The 19,281-nt window shown below is 38.8% G+C and overlaps 1 protein-coding gene across 1 annotated transcript in view; it reads left to right on the forward strand.

Annotated features, from left to right (window-relative positions):
- The window catches only part of TENM3 (teneurin transmembrane protein 3), a 2,383,554-nt gene that overhangs the window by 2,316,915 nt on the left and 47,358 nt on the right, over window positions 1-19,281 (forward strand). Inside the window, exons 19-25 of the mRNA XM_082374697.1 lie at window positions 2,404-2,620; window positions 3,629-3,748; window positions 4,321-4,582; window positions 8,324-8,591; window positions 9,928-10,071; window positions 14,130-14,379; window positions 15,078-15,098. Coding sequence (XP_082230823.1) covers window positions 2,404-2,620; window positions 3,629-3,748; window positions 4,321-4,582; window positions 8,324-8,591; window positions 9,928-10,071; window positions 14,130-14,379; window positions 15,078-15,098 — 1,282 coding nt within the window. The remainder of the gene's footprint in view (window positions 1-2,403; window positions 2,621-3,628; window positions 3,749-4,320; window positions 4,583-8,323; window positions 8,592-9,927; window positions 10,072-14,129; window positions 14,380-15,077; window positions 15,099-19,281) is intronic.

Consider the following 19,281-nt stretch of genomic DNA (forward strand, 5'->3'; position numbering starts at 1 on the left):
AAATAAGCCTCTATCATAGTTTCATCTTTCTTCCACTAGAAATATTGAGGAATATTTAGACATTTTTCATCTTTGTGGCCTTTTGGCTAAGAAAGCAATATTTTGATAAATTTCTATGAAATTTCAAAGCTCAGTTTCATTTGACTTTCTTAAACATGATTTTAAATTTTTGTCAAAGAATAAATATACAGTTTCAAGTAATTAACAACCCATTTTTAGAAACATAACAGACATCTACATGAAAATGTATCTATAATAGAGAAACTATGTAATAAGATCTGCTTATCAGAAATTCTGACTCATACATTTTCATGTCAAATTATGGTGTCAAAAAGTTAAAATAGTAATGTAAAAAGAGTCCAACACCATACATTTAATTCCAATATTTACGTATTAAGCCTTTTTTTTCAACTATAAGGGAAATAGTGAGATTTTTAGTTAATGTCTCTGGATAAACTACATCTCTTTCAGTTTCAAGTGACAGAAAGGCCATCCCAAACAGGCTTAAGGAAGAAGGCAATGCTTTGGCTTCTAGAACTGAAAAGCCCAGGAGGTCAGGTTCAGCTTATTGCAAAAGCCCCAAAGATGTCACTATGACCTGTTGTCTTAGGTCTCCAGCTCTTGACTTTGCCTCTTCTGGGATGGCTCCGTTCCCAGACGGCTTCTGCTGTAGTGGCAGCAAGAGGGGTGCAGCAACCCCGGCCTTACAGCTCCAAGCCTGGGGGGATGGGAGCTGATGGGGCAGGATTGCTTTTTAGATAGTTCCTGAAATTCAATCTGGTTTGACAAGTTAGGTCACATGTACATTTCTGAACCAAGCACAAAGGGAAATGTGCACATAGACTGAGAGTTGGGGAGAACTGGTTACCCAAATGAAAGTTCAGAGCTGTTGCACAAAGAAGGGGAAATGAGTGTTAGGAGAAACCACAAGTGTTGACAACATTCTTCAGGTGGGAGCCAGGCCCCTCATCTCCTGTTTCTTACCTTATCTGTGTTGTTGACCTAATTCTAGACTGGGCAATATAATTCAATTTAGTCTGTTTTCTTTTGTCTCAGTTTGCTGTCAGATAATGAATGGGCAAGCTTATGTTCTATTAATAAGAGTAGCCTAAAGCAAAAAGAAAAAAATGACTAGTGTGTTTTTTTAAAAAATAAAAGTTATTTCAAAACACTTGTGTAAATAAAATATATAGGTCAACTAGATATTTTCAGCTGAGTTTGCCATAATAGGGTCACACCAAGACCTAAAACTTAGGTGTGAAGATTTTATAATGATTTTTTGTCTGTTCTCCCAAAGGTAATTAAAGTCTTCAGAAACTAATGTTTTTATTAATCTATACTGAGAAATGAAATTGCCAAGCAGATCAAAATTCATGTATCAACTGGTCACTGAAAAATGACCTTAAAGGATAATGTCATCAACCATCATAACCTGACTCTTATCTGCTAATGGGATGGTTCAAATGTTTCAAACAAAATTCTTACACAGGCCATTGAATGTAGTTTCCTTCTGATATTCCTGGAGAATGCTCTGGAAGATTCTATCCATTACTCTTATATGTCACCAACAGTGTAGGTCAATTTTTAGTGATAGGTTTCTTATCATTTCCAATATTATGGCTTATTTACATTAGCCACATTTTTATTAACATCTGCATTTTAAAGGACGTGTATTAGGAGCTCAAGTTCCTGTTTAAAATATGAGAAATGCCTTAATTTTATATGGAACACACTTTACCATCCTTGTGAAAATGATTTCCTTGAAAGGTGGTTGGCTAATCTCATTCATTATATGTTACTCTGTATATGTATTTCACGGACTTTCATGTTCTGACCTTTTCCCAAATTTCAGATGGGGGAACAGCCGGTTAGTGGAGCAGTCTGAACACACACAGTATTTATCAATTAAGTCCACCGTTGTGATCACAGGTCACCATACAAATATAATAATAATGCAAAAGTGGAGTATCGCGAGAAATACAAAAATGTAATAGAGACACGAAGTGAGCAAATGCTGCTGGGAAAATGGTGCCAATAGACTTGCTCCACACAGGGTCGCCACAGACCTCTGATTTGTAAAAAACTGAATATCTGTGAAGAGCAATAAAACGAGGTCTGCATGTGATAGATTGTTCTAAAGCAGTCATTTTTAAATTTTTTACTCAGAATCAATATTATATGATTTTTTTTCAGCCATCTCCAATCCAAACATTTACTGTCTATGAAAGCAACTGCAGGGTATTGTATTTCATTTGGTTTCAAAATGTATGCCTCCTAGAAATTACTATCAGATAGGGGGAGCGAATCATTTGATGTGAAAAAAGCCAGTCAACAAACAAAACGTACTCTACATCACGGCAGAAAAAGAGGAATTCTCTTACTGGTTTACATTTCTATCCACAGATGGACTCATTGACTGCATGGATCCTGACTGCTGTTTACAGAGCTCCTGCCAAAATCAGCCCTACTGTCGCGGATTGCCTGATCCCCAGGATATCATTAGCCAAAGCTTACAGTCACCATCTCAGCAAGCTGCCAAACCCTTCTATGACCGAATCAGTTTTCTCATAGGATCTGATAGCACCCATGTCATACCCGGAGACAGTCCTTTCAATAAGAGGTTAATGCAGCTTTTCCTTACATAGACTTGTAGTGATATTATCATCAGTGAGAAGCCCTTTATATGAAATGCTGATGACCGTGAATTTGAGGAAAGTGCTTTCTTTAAAAGGCAGTTTCTCCTCCTTCGGCACATCCTTCACCAAACTTCGCATTTCAAGCATTTTTGACATAGTTCCCATACTTTGTCAATTTCAGTACCTGAAACATAACAGGACATCCCATTAAGGAGTCAATAAATCTTCATTTAACTAGTTGATTTTTGTTAGCACAGTTGGAAATGTTTCAAAAGAAGCAATGAAAAGACCCCAAAAGGCAAAACAGAAGTGCACTTTTTTTTAAGCTGAGCTCACTAAATAAGATAAATTATGAAATAATGTAACAGAACTGCTAACGGCATGGCAGTAAGATTGCATAAGCTGTTGGACTGGTGCTTTGCAGAGCAGTAATGACCGGAAAATAAACCAGTAAGTGAAAGCAGGTGTCTTGTGTCTCACTGAGCAAAAGAAGATGATTTACACCAGAACTCCTGGTTCTGCAGCAGTTTAATAACATTAATGCAGTTAGACCCAGTAGTTGATTAAAAGTTGTTTCACAAATGTTCCTTATTGCTCCCTTAAATCTTGTACTTTTTGGTCCCTGTAGATTTCCCAATTGCCTTGGAATTAATTGGAAAGTATACTCTCCTTCATGCAAGCACCAGGTATATGACATGAAAAAAGCACAGCTTATAATTTTAAAAATTCATCTCTAAATTATTGGTCTTGATAACTCTCCAAAATCCAGATTGCAATGAATTAAAACCCAGGGTAAACACCATACATTTCGAGAATGTGGATTACAATGAATTAGAAGGAACATTGTCTTGGGAGTATTTCAAGTCTGGTTTCTGTGAATACAAGTGCATGCGATAGTGTTAGTTTATCCTTAGATTGAATTATCTCTACATCATGATAATGTTGGCCTGAAAAGACAAATGTTCATTCTAGTTCTTCTACTTTTCCCACAGCCTTGCATCCGTCATCAGAGGCCAAGTACTAACTGCTGATGGAACGCCACTTATTGGAGTGAATGTCTCATTTTTCCATTACCCAGAATATGGATATACTATTACCCGCCAGGATGGAATGTAAGTTAATCCCAACACCCTGTCTCTGTTTGAAGTATTTTAAGTATAAAAACTAGGTATGCTTGTATCACCCAGCATGTTTTATTGTCCCTTCTAATATGGAAATGCAACAACTTTTAGACTCCAGAAATCTGTGACAGTACATGGTGGCAGAAATTTAAAGTTATATACTCATATAGGTCTTTAAAAGTTGATTTCATTTCCTAAGGCATAATAATAGTGTTGTGGTTTTATAGGAGAATGTTCTTCATCTTAGAAGATTCATGTTGAAATACTTGAAAGTGAGATTTTGTAATATCTACAACTTAAGCTCAGATGGTTCTGGAAAAGGAGTAGATAGGTAGATAGATAAAGCAAATTTGGAAAAATGTTAATAAATTAGTAAATATAAGTGAAGGGCGTATGGATGGTCATTGTATAATTCTTTTAATGTTCCTGTAGATTTGAAACTATTTCATATAAACGTTGGGAGAAGAAGTTTTTCTTTATAAAGCATATTGATCTGAGGAGGTGAGTGTCTGGAGTTATATGAGACCCAGATAACTCACTCAGCACGTCTTGTTTTTTCTTAGGTTTGACCTGGTGGCGAATGGCGGGGCTTCTCTAACTTTGGTATTTGAACGACCCCCGCTCCTCACTCAGTACCGTACTGTGTGGATTCCATGGAATATCTTTTATGTGATGGATACCCTAGTCATGAAGAAAGAGGAGAATGACATTCCCAGCTGTGACCTAAGTGGCTTCGTGAGGCCGAATCCTATCATTGTGTCGTCACCTTTATCCACCTTTTTTAGATCGTCTCCTGAAGACAGTCCCATTATTCCCGAGACACAGGTAGAATATTCTAGCAGGCGTTGCTTTTAAATAAACCATTTTCAGGTCATGGGGTTTCCAAAGAATGTTTTTACAGGATTACAGAATTCCAGTGCTATCCTAAATAATTCTATAGAATGACATATAGAACGTGGTGTGTTTATGTACAAGAATAGGTATTTCTATAGTAGGATATCTAGTTATTCCTTAAAGGTCTACTAAAAATACTTCTTCCTCAAGCTATATCTGTATCTGTGTATTAATTGTAGCCAAATGGGAAAACAGCTTAAGCTCAACAGCTGATAATGTCTTTGCTCATGTATTCATTCATTGGAAAAAGGTTTTAGTGCCTGTACCTGACCTCCTAACTGGCATTGTACCGAGTGCTACTGTACATGGTCATTACTCTCAATATTTTGCTTCTTAATGATTATTGTAAGCTATTCTACATGTGATAAAGATTTGAATGAAGAACTATGGAAGTTCAAAAGAGAGGTCAGTTCCTAAGGAAGCCAAGGAAAGCATCACTGAAGAGACTGGTCTTCAAAGGGGGGGAAAGGATATTCCAGATAGAAGAAAATGTGTGAGCAACAGCATGGTGGTAACAACAAAGGCTGTTGTATAAAAACTGGTGAGCAATTTAAAGGTGCAGGACACTCAAGGGGAAAGACTGGGGCCAGATTATGAATGGCCCAGAAATACCATACAATGGATACCTTGAACCAGGGGGCCAATGTAGATTTTTCAGCATTTCTCTAATGCTAACTCAAGTGACAAAATGCATAAAATAACAGAAGGAGACAGATCAGTGAACAGAATAGTATTCACTGTACTTCCATACAGATCCAGCACCCCGAGGCAGAGGGCCCACCAATCATAATGGTTGTGGAAATGAAGAAAAGGGAATGGATTAGACAGATTTGGAAGGTAGAACTGGGAGGACGTAGTTTCCGCGTGTTTAACCAAGTCAAGGGTGGAGCTTACAGATCATGCAGCTGGCAAAAATCGGCTTAATGGTTGGTTTTTCCACTCAGGCTGGATTTACTTTTCCCACTAATGCAAAAAATATGATCAAATTAAATTACCTAGGAAAAACACGTTTTAATGAACTAAATTGCAGGTATTTGTTCCAGGGAAATAGGCTAATGATGACAAAGACAGTCATCAGTTATTAAAATTAGGAATAACACACGATATTTTGAAATACAGAAGTAACTCCTAGAAGACCACAGAAATATATATTCATGGAAGACTGCCTTACCTATGGAAAACCTATCAAATTTATGTGAAATTATTTTGGAAATAAATTAAGAGGAAGTAAATTATATGCCTGAGGTTTCAATCACTTATATTTTCAGGGCCATTCAAGAGTCACAAAATCTATTTTTCAAACTAACCCACTGGTATTTCACCCCAATGATATAGAACAGTAAGTTCTGTTCAGACGATTCACCCTGTACTCTACAGTCCTACAAAAGTACTGTCAATCTTAAATGTAAGGGTTTCCCTGAGTCTAATAGACCTCTAGAAAGTTTCTGTATCTTCATAAACTATTTTGCCTAAGACAGTCTGTGTCTGAATTCAGTCAGCATGGTTGGTAAGGAAAATGCCAGCTGTAATAAATTGGTGTGTCTATTACAGCACAGCAACGCCTTCTTCATCTGCTAGATTGCATCACATCCCTCTTCATGCCAACACTGACTCACAGCCGAATGGAAGTTTATTTAGCTCCTTCTTTTGTGCTGCTTCCAACTGCGTGATTGTTTATATTGAAAGTGACAGCTATACCCTCAGTAGCATGGGTTCTACTTAAGCTATTAAAATTTGTATGACAGGGCTTCCCTGGTGGCGCAGTGGTTGGGAGTCCACCTGCCAATGCAGGGGACACGGGTTCGAGCCCTGGTCTGGGAAGATCCCACATGCCACGGAGCAACTGGGTCCGTGAGCCACAACTACTGAGCCTGCGCTCTAGAGCCCATGAGCCACAACTACTGAGCCCATGAGCCGCAACTACTGAGCCCGCGTGCCACAACTACTGAAGCCCGCGCGCCTAGAGCCCATGCTCCGCAACAAGAGAAGCCACTGCAATGAGAAGCCCACCCACCGCAACGAAGAGCAGCCCCCGCTCACCGCAACTAGAGAAAGCCCGCTCACAGCAACGAAGACCCAACGCAGCCAAAAATAAATAAATAAAATAAATTAATTTAAAAAAAAATTGTATGACAGATATACATCATTCCTAACCGTTTCATGTGAGAGGAACTGGAAGGGGGAGAAACACTACTGAACACCAAATCACTATTCTAAGGTTTTTCTAAGCGAAAAAGTAGTCCTTTAAGTCTGAATAATGAATATTCATGGAGCAGTATGAGGCAGCCTTTGAGAATGCTATTTAATTCTTAGAAGAGAAAGTGGTGAGTTCCTGGGGTAGGTTCTTATTTATTTATTTATTTATATTTTTGGCTGTGCTGGGTCTTCGTTGCTGAGCGAGGGCTTTCTCTAGTTGCGGCAAGCGGGGGCCACCCTTCATCGCGGTGCGCGGGCCTCTCACTATCGCGGCCTCTCTTGTTGCGGACCACAGGCTCCAGACGCGCAGGCTCAGTAGTTGTGGCTCACGGGCCTAGTTGCTCCGCGGCATGTGGGATCTTCCCAGACCAGGGCTTGAACCCGTATCCCTTGCATTGGCAGGCAGATTCTCAACCACTGTGCCACCAGGGAAGCCCTGGGGTAGGTTCTTAAACACAGATAGTCTTGCACTTTACAGTAGATGTCGTAAGCCTAGGAAGAGCTATTATTATTAACCAAACTAATAGGAGCGTCACTAGTAAGTAGAATCTGAATTGTTTGGATAGATTTTATATACAATGTAACATAAATTTTTCAAAATATTTAAATAATGTTTTGGCATAATATATTTTGCATATGTCAGGATAAATTTGTTGGCATTCGTTGACCGTCACAGTGATGCGTACATTGTGGGGTTAAGAATATGATTTTTTAAATTTGTAAAGGAGGTGATTCTTATGCAGGTAATTATATTAACTTTTTACACTCGTTTCAATTCAAAAAGTATATATGGAATGTCTTTTGCGTGCATTCAACAACACATTAGTTGTTCTCTGGGGGAAAATTTACGCAACTTGAAAACATTAGTTCGTGTACCATCGTATCAAAAATCAGTGGTGAGTCGAAGCTCAGTGTTTAACTAATTATGAGTATGTGCTATTACCTTCCAACATGAATATGGAATTTGCTACAATTTAACCCAAATGAACTGGTCTGTTTTGCTATCATTCCTACCTTTAGGCGTAGGTTTAATCCCTAAATGAGCCAGCTGGCGTGGGCCAGATCTTTGGCCTGGACCACATCCCTGTGCTGAGCTAACCATCTTACAAATGTCTGCTCTAATTCTTCAGGGCCGTAGGCGTGAAAGATGGGTTAGTGAGAATCCACAGTGACTATAAACTAACGAGTCACTGCATGTCCGCCTGATGGAGCAGTCACAGTATTTCCTGTATGAGGAGTAGCACCTGAGCTGTGATTAACTCAGAATAAATGACAAGAAGCTTTTAGGAGAAGAAAAATTGGGCTGGCAGAGGAGTTATTTTTAATGATTGAATAAGATAACATCTCAAATGCGTATTTATGAATAGTGACTCTTTAGGGTCTTATTTTAGTTGCTCTGCTCCGTTCTTTTAAATGCATTTTACCTAATAGTCGTACATGATCACCGTTTGAAGCTTCTGCTTTCTTCAACCCTAGGTACTCCATGAAGAAACCACAATTCCAGGAACAGATTTGAAACTTTCCTACCTGAGTTCCAGAGCTGCCGGATATAAGTCAGTACTTAAGATCACCATGACCCAGTCTGTTATCCCGTTTAATTTAATGAAGGTTCATCTGATGGTAGCTGTAGTAGGAAGACTCTTTCAAAAGTGGTTTCCTGCCTCACCGAACTTGGCCTATACTTTTATATGGGATAAAACAGATGCTTATAATCAAAAGGTCTATGGTCTATCTGAAGCTGTTGGTAAGTCTCATGTAAATATATACTCTAAACCGAAAACATTGTCTTGAAGTCAGAACTAACATAAAATGCATTGTAACACGTGAAAATCCATGGATAAGTAGAGAGGAAGGCAGTAAGGTTGCCTAGGAAAGTTATAAGCTGGTTGGTTTAGATCTACCATGGGGAAAAGGAATGTATTCCATATGATGAAAAGGAGAAAGTATCCATTTTTCTGGCTGAAATTATATCTTAGAAGAATGTTCTGAATGAGATTTCAGGCTGCCATATCCTTTTTTTCGTGTTTTTTTCCTTATTGTGTCCCTTCCTTTTTTCATTTCTTTCTTTCCTTTATAATTTTATTTCGTTAGCTTTCCTTATCCTTTTTTTAAATATTTTCAGTATCTAACAGCTAGTGTAGTTTCAACTCATAATGATATTTTAACATGACATCAGACAACATTTGTGTCCAAAAATTATTTCAGCTCTTCTGACTGGAAGAAATAGTCAATTCAGCGGAATGATATTCTTAAAACATCAAACTAGTTTCACTGCATGACTGGACAATGCAATCACAGTTTGACCTGTTGAGGTACGCATAGCGTAGCTCCAAGCTCAGGCTCAGAACGTCAAAAACTAAAGGAAAACGTGTGTTTTGTTCTATTAGCTGTTACCTGAAAATATAGTAGACGTTTTATTCTGAAATTAATATATAATTTGGACTGGAATTAGTTCAAATCAGTCAGATAATTGCCACTTCTCCCTTCACTTTGTTCTAAATTTTAAAACCCATGTTTCACTGTGAACTCTGAAGTTTTCCATTTGTAATTTGTTCATATTAATTTACTGCTAGTTTTATTGTTCATTCCTGATAACATATGAATATGGTGTCATAACCTGGCTATCTTTTTTGCTATATTGAACCTTACTTATTATAAATATTTTCCATAACTTAATACTCTTGGAAACTAAACATCCCTAATTATTCAGATAGCAAACGTTATTTTTAGTTGTCATCATCTGATCAGCATTTGGGGCTGATTTATCGGATCTAATGATTTACCCAGTTGCCTGATCTGAACTTCATTTTGTGCTGTGAACCCCTTGTGAAAAAGTGGTGTGGGAAAAAACACTAGTTTTCTATTAAGTCAGTACAAAAATAATATTTGGAGATCATTTTTTAGAAAAACACCTTTTACGTGATCAAATCTTCTCATATAAAAATAGACTCTGCTCACAAATAAGTGGAAATACAGTCTCAGAGCACATCAGTGAAAAAAGCGGTTTTATCAAAATAATAAAATCAATTCCATTTCTGCCTGTGGTTGGGAAGATGAACTGTCATTTGTTTTGATTCTAGTGTCGGTTGGATATGAATATGAGTCGTGTTTGGACCTGACTTTGTGGGAGAAAAGGACTGCCATATTGCAAGGCTACGAATTAGATGCTTCCAACATGGGCGGTTGGACGTTAAATAAACATCATGTGTTGGACGTTCAGAATGGTAAGATCTTGTTCACAGATAATATTACTCACCTTCAAATTGATTAAATTGCAGCAACATTTTATCCCATGCATGCTATAGGGTCAGGATTAGTAGGGGGAAAAAAGTGTATTTTCAAAGACTATAAAAGCCTCAAGTGGGGACTACATAATACACTTCACAATGTTCACAAGCTCATCACCAACATAGTTTTCCCAGGAAGTCAGTGAGTTGATCCAAAGTGCTTTGGGGAGGTTTACGAACAATGAAGGGAGGGGGATTTTTTTTAAGTAAAGAAAAAATAAAATACCAAGTGACTTTACCAAAATGTTTTTAATAGATCTTAATCCTTAAATAATTAGTCTGTTCTCAGTATCTAGATTATTTTTCAGTTCTTCTTAGATTGTATTTGAGGGAAAAAACTTCTCCCACTCAAATTGGGTTACATGTACTGTCATTTGACTTTGCAACTAATCTAGAAAAAAAAGCAAGGATCAAGAGTATTATGTGTTGTAGACCTTGTAAGTAAATATGCTCTGAAAAAACATGTCAGATCTCAGAAACCAAAAGAGAGAAATTACTTGCAAAATGTGACCAGCTTCATCTCACAAAGAATATTATTTACATTAAACAAATGCTGTTGTCTTTGCTGTGTTTCTAACATTTTACCCACATGCTGGCTACATCTCAGATAATGTATAGGTGCTTTGCTAGAAAGACAGAATCCTAAGGTAACTTGCTCTCACCCCCTATCCTGAACCATACCATGCTAGTAACTCTCTGCTCTTCTCTTACGAATAGCCAGAGAAGATTTCACAGTCTTGTCAAAATAATCTAGCTTTTGTCTTAGCAGAGGTTTCTGAGGTTCAGAATGTTGAATTGAGCATGCAATACAACTAAATATTTAACTATGATTAATGGCCACTTTTTCAGACTAATGTTGCTTTGATATTGATTCTTTTTGTAAAAAAAAAAAAAAAAAAAAAAAACTGTGTTGGAGTTGGAGAGGATACATTTTAAACTTTCCAAACGTGCTAACTCTAAAACAGTTTCCGAGCCAGTGCTTGAAAATGCTGGTGCCTCACCTCCAGAAGAGAATCGTGCTGAGCGAATCAGTAGTAAGAAAAAGACAAAACAGAAAAACCCTTCACACCTTTTCTAGTTCATAGCGGTGCTAAGCTCTCCTTCCTTTCCGGCTGTGTCCTGGACATCAGGTTTAGTTCACTTTGCACCTCAGAAGGCTGGGAGCAGAGCCGATAACTGGTGCCACGTATGGCACATGCTTTGGAAAAGTGGGGCGTCCCAACCCAAGAGGTTGCTTCGTAGGCTGTCTGGCCATCAGCAGTGACTGAAGCCTGTTACGCCAGTCGCACGAGGTCTAACCACGGTCTCTCAACATGCAAAGCCGTGTGCCTGCCATGCTAGTAGCGGCTCTCAATTAAATTCTCTACAATTGTATTTCACATGGTTTGACATACTGCTGTATTCCTCCAGAAATTCTTTACCAACAAAACGGGAGGAAAAACCTCTCCACATGCATTTTAGTTATTATGAGAACATAGGGTAAAGTTCAGTTAGCCACAGGATTTCACCCAAGAGATTATGAACCAGTAAGAAGACTACAAGCAGAGAACTTCAGGAAAGACCATACCTCTGATACTCAACGCTCAGTGTCATATTCAGGAGGATTAAGAAACGCATAGATATTCTGTGTGTGGATATATATAATAAAAATACATACAGTCTACCAGAGAATAATGTATAGTTAATTTTTATTAAGATATCAGGTCAGATGTAAAAACTGGGCCACGCCAAATTCCGTCCTCCAAAAAAATGGTTATAAATGATAAAATAGATATTATTTTAAAATGCAAGCTAACCTAATTCACAGAGTGAACTGACTGTGATTTCAGATTTTATCCAAGAGCAGTTTGACAAGTAGTGGCTTTTCAAAGTGACGTGTGTCTAATTGAGTAAACAAAGTGATTTGCAGTCATGACCAGGTGGATGAGCTATGGAAATATATTAAGGGAGAAGAGAAGACAAAAATGTAGACAGTGACAGGTGTTTGTGCAGGCACCCCGGAACATGGAAATAAATATTCTAATGTTCATCTTTCTATTCTGTCATAATAGAGGAGAATCATGAAAGACCGATCGCTCTAAGAAATGAAGGAATAAGTCAGATGCAGTAGAGCCATAGACCGACTTTGTGGGACTGTCCTGATGAAAACTGCAGAACTGGCTCTTCTAGGAAATTATAGTCCCGTAATTGTCAAATAACGTAATCACAGAAAGAAAGATCTTAGGGCTCGTTAATGTATTCTTTGAATATTCAAGGCAAAATGCCTTTCATCTGTTGTTATGATCCAGCCTTATTTAGATGATTTTCCCTAAATTTGAATAAACCTGTTTTATCAGTCCTGATTTCTTTATGTAAATTGGCTGTGATTATTACATCACCCAAATAGCAAAGCATTAAAAAAGTAATCCCAGAATTCACCTAAAATGTGCTGAGCTATAAGAGGAACATAATTATTCTGCTTTCTTCTTCACTTTAAAATTATTCCAGAGTGGGAGGAAAAAACACTTTTCTCAAGTGTCCTGTTTGTACTTTCATGGGATTGATTCTTTTAACAGTATATCTGTTAAAAAGTATAAACAACAGGTGTTTACAGAGAATAACACATTGAGAAGAATATTGAATGTGTATGGCACAATAACAGCCGACCATCCAGTTACATCAGAGCAAAATGGAACCAGTGATCTATGTATAAAAATGGTAAATGAATAAAATTAGAATCTCCACTCAAATCCAGTTTCTAACTATGAAAATATTTATTTGGAATTTTCTCTCAGATTTTCATTGCAGACCAAAATGGAGCAGACTGGCATTCGGTCTTCTTAAATTTATTGGCACTTTCATGTCTAAAAGCAGAATTCACTTTTTTTTTTTAATTTTTATTTATTTATTTATTTTTGGCTGCATTGGGTCTTTGTTGCTGTGCGCGGGCTTTCTCTAGTTGCGGCGAGCGGGGGCTACTTTTCGTTGCAGTGCGCGGGCTTCTCATTGTGGTGGCTTCTCTTGTGGCGGATCACGGGCTCTAGGCGCACGGGCTTCAGTAGTTGTGGTGCATGGGCTCAGTAGTTGTGGCGCACGGGCTCAGTAGTTGTGGCGCACGGGCTTAGTTGCTCCACGGCATGTGGGATTTTCTCGGACCAGGTATCTAACCTGTGTCCCCTGCATTGGCAGGTAGATTCTTAACCACTGCGCCACCAGGGAGGTCCCAGAATTCACTTTAAATAATAAACTGCCCTTCCCAATTTTGTAATGTCTGAAATTTTGAATAGTTGCATGTACATGCATTCTCATATCAGGCTGAAGTATAAGCAAGAAGAATACTCTTTAACAGTATAGTAGTATGTTGGAGGTTTGATATGTATTTCCTACCTTTGTTTCCCATAAAGTGTATTTAACTTTTTAAAAATAAGTGATACACTCATAAAGAAGAAATTCATATTTACGGTGCCCATTTTTATTAGTTGGATTAATATAGAATGTTTTCGACATCATTTAACAATTAGGCAAACCTGCAATTCCCTAAAGAACATTGTGTAGAGATGGTTCTCAAACTCGGTTGCACATTAAGAGCATCTGGAGAGTTTTAAAAAATCTCAGTGCCAAGGCTGCACCCAGATCAATTAAATCAGTATCCCTCAGGGTGAGATCCCAGCATCGGTAGTTTTCACAGCTCCCCTGCCAGTTCCAATGTGTAGCCAAGTTTGAGAAGCACTGATGTTGAGAATTGGGGTTTTTAAGTTTTCTTGTTAGTCCTTTGTTTCTTCCACCAGACAGTCTTTAAACCCATAACAGACGGCATTTTTTGATGTATCCTATGTATCTTGCCATATAGCATCTTACACGAGGTAACGGGATGGAGTTCTTTCCAAAAGAACTTTAGATGGCGGTGTTTCCAGTCCAAATCGAAAAGGCAGCGAATTGTGGTTTCTAGAGTGAACATGTTTGCTTTTCATCTCTGCTCCTTTCATCTTAAGAAAAACGCGTTTTCCCTCTTCCAGGTATACTGTACAAGGGAAACGGGGAAAATCAGTTCATCTCCCAACAGCCCCCCGTCGTCAGCAGCATCATGGGCAACGGCCGGAGGCGCAGCATTTCGTGCCCGAGCTGCAATGGTCCAGCCGACGGGAATAAGCTCTTGGCCCCGGTGGCGTTAGCCTGCGGGATCGACGGCAGTCTGTACGTGGGGGACTTCAACTACGTGCGGCGGATGCGCCCTTCCGGGAACGTGACGAGCGTCTTGGAACTGAGGTATGTCTCTCCCTAGCTCGGGGTTTGATCAAAGCTGAACGTGCCTTTGTTTAAAAACTGTTGACTCTAATGTACTGATTCATTTACTTAAACATACCTTTCCAGTGTTTACAATTCTCCTTAGAAAGCATTTAAATTCTTGGTTAAAGGTAAGAAAAGCCCAACACGTATATATTGTGCCATAAATGCATAAAAGAGTATGAAGTCACCCAGTGTATAAAATGTCTCACTGATTCCAGTGAATTCTCTATACTCCAATAAGCTAGAACTATGATTTTTAAATCCCTTTAGTTATCTTTAGAATAACCTTATGATATAGGTTGTCACTCTTTTGTTTCACATGGGTTGAAATTAAGGCGTAAAATATTTTGGGACACAATAGTAAACCAACTAAACCTCTAACTTTCAACTAGAATATCGGATATTCAAGTTGGGTTAACCCATCAACCGTAATGCCAATAGTTAAAGTAACAAACATTGCTGTTTTTGCATTGTTCGTTTAAGTGTGATTATCAAAATCATCCTATTCTGTAAATTATTTGATACGCCTTGACCTACAAAATTCATTTCCAGTGTTATTTCTGCTTAAGTTAGCAATTTTCCATAAAATAATTAAAATCTCAGTATTCAACTCATGATATAGAAACCTTTTCTAACTGTGCTTTTTTCTCCGCCTTTTTTTGTCTGCTTCCACCAAGAAATAAAGATTTTAGACATAGGTAAGCATCTTGCTTAAAAGTTATTGTATATTTTTGAATGTCCTTTTTACTTTTCAATGTGACTATCTGACATTGTTTTCTAAGAACATTTCATCATGAGAGAGGAAACTCAGTATCACAGAACATCTAAGGAATGAAAACTACTCAAATGAACTACTATTATACAACATATTGCAATTCCTATTGTGCAATTTAATTTATATTTTCAAGTTGGCTAACAAAGTAAATTCTGTCACAAAAAAATTAGTATAATGAACATCTCTGTGTAACAACAACAACAAAATCTGTAAATTTCTGTAAAAATTACTGACTCTGTAAAAGTTACTGTAAAAGTAACTGTAAAAGTTACTGACTCTGAGCCATATAGAACAGAACATTTGAAGCACGGCTGGGAGAGTTTATGGAGAGTTGAGTTTGACCAATAGCCAGGGCAGATCCTGCTTTATTGGGCCCAAAGCTTATTCAATTTGGGGAATTCTGTTTAAGAAAAAGAATCTAAAAATAGTTTACTTTGGCAAATTTTTAAAAACATAAGATCGCCTGAATACGCTGCCAGGGCCCTCATTGGTCTTGGAAGGAACCCATACAAGTGAAGGGGCCCTAAAGGTTAAGCTTTATTGACTTCCCGGTAAATTCATTGCTGCTGTAGTTTAAACTGTGTGTTTAAAACCCATTTATGTTTTCCTAAGTTGAGAGAATTACTAGATTTGAGTTTTAAGAAGTAGTGTCTCCACTGACATTATTATGGAAGAAAAGACTTTCCTCGAGGCTAAGAATGAATATAATCGAAGCAAATATACAGGCTCAAAAGTTTTCCAGATTCTGTTTGCTCTGTACACTTAGCTGAGAAGGTACAGGGCAAGCTTGTATAAGATATGGACACTTTTGACTGAAAAACTTTCCTCAGGACAGCAAAAAAAAAAAGGGGGGGAGGGAAATATGTTTGCAAGTAAAGCTAGCCAAAAAAAGCAAGACATATTGGGTACGCTAAATCTAGTTTGGCCATTAAAATAACTAATAAAATGATATTAGGTAGAAAAATTAGTGATAATTTATGTGAAGTCCTTGAGATGAATAAATCCACATGACTCAGTTAAACTGTTGTGTAGAGATTGACAACTAGGAAATAAAAAAAGTTCTGCTGAAAGATGTGTAGCTGTCACATGTCGGTATGACCAGGCCTGGTCCTAAGACCTTTTCCTAAGCTCCCCTATTGATCTTCTGCTACCAGCTAATAGCCCAGCCGCATGCAAAAACTAACGTGGAATTTCTCTAGACTTCTGAGCCTGCAAAGCTCTGCTTTTAGAAACCACAGCAGAATATCAAACTTTTTCTGGCCTTGCCTTCTCAGTAACTGTGGAGAAAAGAAGACAACCTAGTGTGTGCACCAACTAAATGCAAAAACACTGGAGGCAATGCAGAAAGCCCATCAAAGCAGCCACCTTTTAACAAGCTGGCCTGTTCCATGCCAGGCCCGGTGCCAGGTACACGGTGCTGCAGACCCACATGCTGGCCCTTCCAGGTTACACAGGAACTGACAGAGGCTCAAGGAGGTTACGTATCTTCCCCACGATACGTAACTAAGAAATGGGGAGCAGAGATTTGAATGCCTCTAAAAAGTGTGTTCTTTGCACTATACCACACAGCCAGTTTTCATCTGTCCAAACGGCCAGGTTTCTATGGGCTAATGCCCTGGGTGTGCAAAAAGCTAGATTTATTTCACAATCATTTGACAAATTACCTAGAACTATCATCTCTCTGGAAAACAAATCTATGAGGTTAGAGCTACCTTTTTTATCAACAGTACTTTATAAAATGAACTCATTATGGACTAACTCATGCTGTTTGGCAGTGATACCCATTGTAACCCCTCTCTCATGGTTCTCCTCTGTGCATTATCTCCCCTGTACAGTATCCTGGCTACATGTGGGTGCTTGCGTTTCCTTTATGCACCATGCATGTAAGATACACTGGTTTGTGTCTTAACTTGATATTCATCTTTATTAAGTCAGTGTTAACTGGTCACTTACCCCGTGCTAGGCTCTTGGACAAATTGTAGTGTGAGACAAAGTCCATGCTCTCAGAACCTCTCGGACAAATTGTAGTGTGAGACAAAGTCCATGCTCTCAGAACCTCTCGGACAAATTGTAGTGTGAGACAAAGTCCATGCTCTCAGAACCTCTCGGACAAATTGTAGTGTGAGACAAAGTCCATGCTCTCAGAACGCCCAGTCTAGTAGGGGAAGCAAGATGTGCGTGCAATGGACTAAATCACATCATCAGTGTCATTCCTTGACACTTAATCACATCCGTGGCCTGTACCGCAAGAGTAAGTCTGTGCAGGAAGAGATCACTGGGAGACGGGAGCGGGGGTGGGAGGTTTCCTGGAAGGTTGATGTTCGACACAGCTCTGAGATGAAGTCTGCGTACACAGAACAACCGGGAGAAAGGAGGGCAGTCATGAAGACAGCGAAACAGGGAAGAGCCCAGCCTGAGTCCATGCTGGATCTGTTTCTTTTACTTTAACCCTTGCTTCCCGCTGCTTTTGTTCACTAAAAGGATCCTGTCTATACACAATGGCCTGCCTATGGGAACCCCGCCCCTCTGCCTGAATGTTAAGCCAAAGTGCCTTTGTTCAGGGAAGCAGCCGGACCCTGTCCACCTGTGAATGGCTGCAAGAAAGAAGACATTAACACATGCCCTCCCCAAGGCTGGCCGTTCCAGGGGATATTTCCAAAACTCGTGGCCTTTTTACTTTACTTCCTTATCTCCTCCCCCGCTCCGTGCCATAAAAGAAACTGGCATCCAAAGCCCGAGAAGATGGTTATTTTGAGACTGTAGTCTGCCATCTTCTCAGCCTGCCGGCTTTCCAAATAAGTGGTACCCCTGCCTCAACACCTCGTCTCCGATTTATGACCCTGTCATGCGGCAAGCAGAGCGAGCTTGGACTCAGTAACGAAAGAATGTAGAGTAAGTCAAGTTACTCGCTCAGAAGAGGTGAGCGGGACATGATCTAAGAGGAACCCGATCCACTTCAAAGTTATAATTTTGATAATACCAGAATTACCATGTTGGTAATAATGAGAGACACAGGTAGAAAGGCAGGTTAGGGTCAGAGCGCTCAGGGCCTTGATTGTGCTAAGGACTTACTCTCCTGTCCTACAGCGTAACAGAGACAGTAGGGAACCGTGGTCTGATCTTGAACAAGACAGCAGCACCTCAAAGTGGCCTTTTAGGAAGGTGAATCTGGTATCAGTGTCCAGAATGACTTGAAGGTCAGTTAGAAAGCTGTTACGTGAAACCGCGAGATGCTAGGTACCTAAAATAGTCTGGCAAGTCATGAAGGCAATCAGCCAATAACATAAAGAAAGGCAGAGAATGGACACACTGTGTATGGGTGATGAAAAAGAGGAAGATGCAGAAAATAACCGAGGCTTTTGAGTTCAAGTCATCAAACAGAGGACAAAATCATTGACAAAAATAGGGATTCCCTTCACTTAGTAACTGATTTATCAAAATTGACCCAAACAAAACGACGATATTTCAGCTCATCGGCGCTTCTTCATTTGGCTTAAAAAATTAAAATTCTTTTCAGGTGCTTCTTCCTATTTACCTACCTGTGTCGTCTTCCTTTTACCAGATGATAGGATCCACCTGGCTTTCTCCTCATCCCCACTTTCCTGGCATAAACGTCGTGAAAGGCTTAGGAGTAGGCGATAGGAAGAAAAAGGAAAATATGTCTAAATCTGTAAAAATGAACGGAGAAGTCAGTTGTCAATGATTAAGTGGAAAAATGCTTGCTTCGCTCCTCTTCGTATGTTTCATGCCCAATCAGCAGTCTTGTTAATTGGACTAACGGGGGGAAAGAATGAATAAAAATATTGAATAGTAAAATAAATATAAAAACAATAGTCTTAATATTTTAAAATTCAAAGTATTCTGTCATACCAAATTTATTAAGTACTTGTCAGGATAGTGTATCAAAGTCTCTAGCTATACTTTAATGAATAGTTATAAATACTACCCAACATATTAAATGTTTTACATAAATGGGAGCTTCTGAAATGCTTAGAAAATAAGTTTCTTTTATATATGCTAAACATTTCCCCTTAGGATGTTTATAGTGTTAGTTTGCTAACAAACCCTTTTCGTAGGTAGTAAATTTTAGCTCACTCCTGTTCCAA

Source organism: Balaenoptera borealis (genome assembly GCF_965194805.1).
Source record: "Balaenoptera borealis genome assembly, chromosome: 21".
Lineage (NCBI taxonomy): Eukaryota > Metazoa > Chordata > Mammalia > Artiodactyla > Balaenopteridae > Balaenoptera > Balaenoptera borealis.